The sequence below is a fragment of the Salmo salar genome, unplaced genomic scaffold, assembly GCF_965601325.2.
Source record: "Salmo salar unplaced genomic scaffold, fSalSal1 ptg000468l, whole genome shotgun sequence".
Lineage (NCBI taxonomy): Eukaryota > Metazoa > Chordata > Actinopteri > Salmoniformes > Salmonidae > Salmo > Salmo salar.
Window position 1 is genome coordinate 534,677 of NW_027675396.1, and position 6,452 is coordinate 541,128.

The 6,452-nt window shown below is 40.9% G+C and overlaps 1 protein-coding gene across 1 annotated transcript; it reads right to left on the bottom strand.

Moving 5' to 3' along the window:
- Window positions 1-165: 165 nt before the first annotated feature.
- LOC145876166 (stonustoxin subunit beta-like) lies at window positions 166-3,806 on the bottom strand. Its single transcript, XM_082971950.1, has 4 exons — window positions 3,775-3,806; window positions 3,495-3,668; window positions 2,015-2,061; window positions 166-1,409 (listed from the first exon to the last, which is right to left on the bottom strand). Exons 1-4 carry the CDS (start codon window positions 3,804-3,806, stop codon window positions 886-888), a joined length of 777 nt encoding a protein of 258 aa, XP_082828076.1. The 3' UTR covers window positions 166-885.
- Between the last annotated feature and the right edge of the window lie 2,646 nt (window positions 3,807-6,452).

Sequence of the window (6,452 nt, forward strand, 5' to 3'; positions counted from 1 at the left end):
ACCATAAAACAACATTATTTTCCACAGCCAATTCTGACTTTGCAGCTGACATATCTAGAGGAAATCCCACAGTTCTGCCTCCAGGTCAAGATTCATGACAAACGTCAACATGAGACAGGGAGAAGCAATGTAAAATCAATAACAAAATTGTTTCCACAATTAACATGCTTTTTCTTGTTTCATGTATGTTTTATTATGAAAAGTACAATATATCCATGTATACTTGTACAACTATGGAGCGTATGTCCACATATAACTGTACAATTTATTTTTCCAACATAAAAGACAAGAAATGTTCACATTGGTATTTTAACAGTGTTATTGTAAGAGTTTAAATGTTTAAACAGAGTATACATCTAAAACAGGAAAGTACATACCAGAGGAGGCTGCTGAGGGGAGGACGGCTCATAATAATGTCTGGAACAGAGTGAATGAAATGGAACACATGGAAACCACGTGTTTAATACCATTCCACTTATTCCACTCCAGCCATTACAAGCCTGTCCTCCCCAAATAAGGTCCCACCAACCTCCTGTGGTACAAACACAAACAGTAAAATATATAGTGCTGGAATGTCTGTTTGATGGTCCTCATTTGAAGGTCCTGTGTCAAGGTCCTCACAAATATAGGGAGACGAGTATGCGTGTGTGTGTCCTGTGTGTGTGTCCTGTGTGTGTGCCCTGTGTGTGTGTGTGTCTGGTGTGTGTGTCAAGTGTGTTTGTCCTGTGTGTGTACAGTGAGTGTCCAGTGTGTGTCTGTGTCTGGTGTGTGTGTCAAGTGTGTTTGTCCTGTGTGTATGTGAAAGTGTGTTTGTCCAGTGTGTGTGTGTGTGTGTCCAGTGTGTGTGTGTGTGTGTGTGTGTGTGTGTGTGTGTCAGGTTATTATTTACAGGGACACTGAGGAGTCGTAATCAACCCAAAACCCTGGATAGAGGGGCTCAATGAATGCGGAGGTGAATGTGATCAGGTGGGTCAGTGTGTCAGAGGAGGCTCTATAGAAGGACAGAGTGCCGGCTGACCAGTCCAGATACACTCCTACTCTGTGGGAGCTGGAGGAGGGGACGTCTATGGTAGTGGGATTATTATTGTGCCAGGCAATGTAACTGTTGTCAGAGCAGGACAGACTCCAGGACTTGTCATTGTGTCCAAGCCAACAGTCATCACCCCATCCTCTCCTGTTGATTCCTTTATATGTCACTCCTATACCAGCCCATCTCCCACTCCACTCTACCTCCCAGTAACAGCGCCCAGTCAGACTCTCTCTACACAGCACCTGTCTACAGTAGTCAAATCTCTCTGGGTGATCAGGATACGGCTGCTCCTCTCCCCTACATGTCACCTTTCTGTTCTCCTCAGACAGAGAGAGGTGTCTGTCTACTGTGTTTAGGTCCAGTGTGAGATCACAGACATCTGATGGATGAAACCAGACACAATATTAGAAATCATCATCATTCACATTAGAATATTAACTCACTTTTCACTAATTCATTTAATGTAGATGTTTCTAGGTATCAAAAGGAGAAGTTAAGGTAACTTGAGACTTGTTGAATGATCATATGTTATACTGTATGGTAATATAAAACACACTTATTCACACACACACACACACACACACACACACACACACACACACACACACACACCACACACACACACACACACACACACACACACACACACACACACACACACACACACACACACACACACACACACACAGACACACACACACACACACACACACCTGTATGCATACATGAACACAAACACACATTTCTTATGTAAGACAAACACACCACACACACACACACAAACAGTGAACACACACACACACACACACACACACACACACATTGTCATATCAACTCTTTGTAAACGTTGGTGTCCCTGATTTGTGCTTCTGTAGAACTACAGATGATATTTAATATGACCAAGTCAGTAATGATGGTGGTCTTTGACTTAACTTGAATTAAGACTTATTCTTAGTCATATTCTTCACAGCAGTCAACACTCACATTTTCTAAGTCCAGGTTTCATTCTGTTCTCTCCACCATGTTCCACACTGTAGCGGTAAGCAGAAGAACAGACAGTCATTGAGGGATACACCTGAACTCACACACACACACACACACACACACACACACACACACACACACACACACACACACACACACACACACACACACACACACACACACACACACACACACACACACACACACATTCACACTTTAAGCGTTGGTAAGAATGGTTGTGTGTGTGTGTGTGTGTGTGTGTCCACTGTGTGCGTGTGTGTCCAGTGTGTGTGTGTGTGTCCAGTGTGTGTGTGTGTGTGTGTGTCCAGTGTGTGTGTGTGTGTCCAGTGTGTGTGTGTGTGTCCAGCGTGTTTGTGTGTGTGTGTCCAGTGTGTGTGTGTGTTTGTGTGTGTGTGTCCAGTGTGTTTGCGTGTGTGTGTGTGTGTGTGTCCTGTGTGTGTGTGTCCACTGTGTGTGTGTGTCCAGTGTGTGTGTGTCCAGTGTGTGTGTGTCCAGTAAGTGTCTCCAGTATGTGTGTGTGTCCAGTGTATGTCCAGTGTGTGTGTGTCTAGTGTGTGTGTCTCAAGTGTGTGTGTGTGTCCAGTGTGTACAGCAAGTGTTTCCTGTGTGTGTGTGTGTGTGTGTGTGTGGACACTGGACACACACAGGACACACACTAGACACCCACACACACTGGACACACACACAAACACACTGGACACACACACTGGACACACACACAAACACACTGGACACACACACTGAACACACACACACACACTGGACACACACAAACACACACTGGACACACACAAACACACATTGGACACACACAAACACACACTGGACACACACTGGACACACTGGACACACTGGACACACACAGTCAGCATATAACTTTGTCCATGTGGTGGAAAGAATGTTTGTCTTAACTATCCTGATAAGTCAAACATGTCTGATATGAACATTGAACAAAATAAATAAATACAGTAGGGGAAGAGGTAGTTGTTTGGGCTAAATTATAGATTGGCTATGTACAGGTGCAGTGATCTGTGAGCTGCTCTGACAGATGGTGCTTAAAGCTAGTGAGGGAGATAAGTGTTTCCAGTTTCAGAGATTTTTGTAGTTCGGTATGCTCTGGTCTGAGTCGCGCTGTACAAAACTGGCGATAGCTTTTCGAGCTAAGGGATAGCTGATGACCGCCAACTCCAACGTAAACTGGCCAACCTCTGGCTAACCTCTGGCTTCTGTTGTGGATTTCAGAGTTGAGGTAAATAATATATATATTTTATATATTTTCTTTAATTGGTTGCAGAGTGTTTTGACATTGAGTTTTTAGAAAAAAATATATAAAAAGATATGCGAAGAAAATATGTAACTATATATATATATATATATATACACGGGACACGACAAGAGGAGGGTAAAGGACGTCTGACTGCCATTTTGGAATGAACATTGACATAAACCCTCTACATACTTGAGTTTCTCCAGTCTGCAGTGTGGATCCTCCAGTCCAGCAGAGAGCAGTCTGACTCCTGAGTCTCCTGGGTGATTGTAGCTCAGGTCCAGCTCTCGCAGGTGTGAGGGGTTTGACCTCAGAGCTGAGACCAGAGAAGCACAGCCTTCCTCTGTGACTCCACAGCCTGACAGCCTGCAAAGAGTCAAATCATATTAAAATCAAACTGCTATTCTTTGGTGGTGAAAATAGTGGCAGTATATTTGTTTCTACATTTTCAGATACATCAGTGTCCTGAAACCTTCCATATCTATTCGTAAATGGATGTTTCATTATTAGAAATGACAAATTATCAACGTTTTGCCTGCAGATAAAAACATGTATAGTATGAATATTTGAGTAGACTGACCAGACCAGTTTAAAAGCAGTATCAGTCAAAAGACAGACTATATATCAATTTCAATAGACATTCCATCCCATTTAACTATCTGAAACACCTATTTAATTCTATTAACATTTTTTTTTGTTTTATTGTGAATTTAGATTTAGATTTATTGTGAAGATAGATTTATCAGATTTAGATTGTATTGAGTATACAGTCCACACCATATCTATTTTGACAGTGAAGATAACATTTTAAATGTGGCTCTAAACTCCAACATTTTGGATTTCAGATCAAATGTTTCATATGAGGTGACAGTATATAATGTAACATTTTATTTGAGGGTATTTTCATACATATCTGTTTCACCATTTAGAAATGAAAGCACTTTATGTATCTAGTCCCCTTTTTTGAAGAAGTCATAAGTATTCAGACCAATTCACTTATAGTGTATTAAAGTAGTCAAAAGTTTAGTATTTGGTCCCATATTCTTTGACTGCAATGGCAACATCAAGCCTGTGACTGCCATGATTGAGAAAGATCATGAAAAATAATGAAAAATAATGAGTGAGAGAGTTACAGAGGCTACAACAAAACATACTAACCTCTCACCATTACCAATAACAGAGGCTACAACAAAACATGCTAACCTCTCACCATTACCAATATCAGAGGCTACAACAAAACATGCTAATCTCTCACCATTACCAATAACAGAGGCTACAACAAAACATGCTAACCTCTCACCATTACAAATAACAGAGGATACAACAAAACATGCTAACCTCTCACCATTACCAATAACAGAGGCTACAACAAAACATGCTAACCTCTCACCATTAACCTCAAATAAAAGGTGACATTCTGTACTGTCACCTAATATAAAATGTTTTATCTCAGATCTAAATTGCTGGAGTATAGAATCAACTTGAAAACTGTAAGCTTCACTGTCCAAACACATATGGTGTGGACTATGTGTGTCTGGTAAACACATGTGGATCTGGTGAACAGTTATCACTTGTTGACCAACTACAGGAATACTGACCTCAGAGTCTCCAGTCTACAGTGGGGATCCTCCAGTCCAGCAGAGAGCAGCTCCACTCCTGAATCCTTCAGGTCATTGTTACTCAGGTCCAGCTCTCTCATGTGTGAGGGGTTTGAACTGAGAACTGAGGCCAACACTTTACAGGATGTGTTTCTGAGTTTACAGCCAGTGAGTCTGCCAACACAGAAGAAATACAATAACAGACAGGTTGTATTAAAATGATACGTTTAGCTTTCTCTGTTTACGCTGTTACCCGTTTACAAATAATGTGTTGGGTTTGACCTCAGAGCTGAGACCAGAGAAGCACAGCCTTCCTCTGTGACTAGACAGCCTGACAGCCTGCAAAGAGTCAAATCATACTAAAATCACACTGCTATTCTTTGGTGGTGAAAATAGTGGCAGTATATTTTTTCAACATATTCAGATATATCAGTGTCCTGAAACCTGCCATATATATTCATAAATGGATGTTTCATTATTATAAATGATCATAATATTACTTGTAGAGAGAAAATGTATAGTACAAATATTTGAGCACTGACCAGACCAGTTTAAAAAGCAGTATCAGTCAAAAGACAGACAGTGAGGTATCAGATTTAGATTGTATTGAGTATACAGTCCACACCATATCTATTTTGACAGTGAAGATAACATTTTAAATGTGGCTCTATACTCCAATATTTTGGATTTCAGATCAAATGTTTCATATGAGGTGACAGTATATAATGTCACCTTTTATTTGAGGTTATTTTAATACATATCTGTTTCACCGTTTAGAAATGAAAGCACTTTATGGATCTAGTCCCTCTATTTGAAGAAGTCATATGTTTTCTGACCAATTCAATTATTTTTATTTATTAATTTCACCTTTATTTCATCTTTATTTAACCAGGTAGGCTAGTTGAGAAAAAGTTCTCATTTTCAACTACGACCTGGCCAAGATAAAGCATAGCAATTTGACACATACAACAACACAGAGTTACACATGGAATAAACAAAACATACAGTCAATAATACAGTAGAACAAAAGAAAACATAATGTCTATATACAGTGAGTGCAAATGAGGTAAGTTAAGGCAATAAATAGGCCATGGTGGCGAAGTAATTACAATATAGCAATTAAACACTGAATACTGGGGTGCAAAGGAGCAAGATAAATAAATAAATACAGTATGGGGATGAGGTAGGTAGATTTGATGGGCTGTTTACAGATGGGCTATGTACAGGTGCAGTGATCTGTGTGCTGCTCTGACAGCTGGTGCTTAAAGCTAGTGAGGGAGATATGAGTCTCCAGCATCAGAGATTTTTGCAGTTTGTTCCAGTCATTGGCAGCAGAGAACTGGAAGGAAAGATGACCAAAGGAGGAATTGGCTTTGGGGGTGACCAGTGAGATATACCTGCTGGAGCACGTGCTACATGTGGGTGCTGCTATGGTGACCAGTCAGCTGAGACCAGGCGGTGTTTTACCTAGCAGAGACTTGTAGATGACCTGGAGCCAGTGGGTTTGGCGACGAGTATGAAGCGAGGGCCAGCCAACGAGAGCGTACAGGTC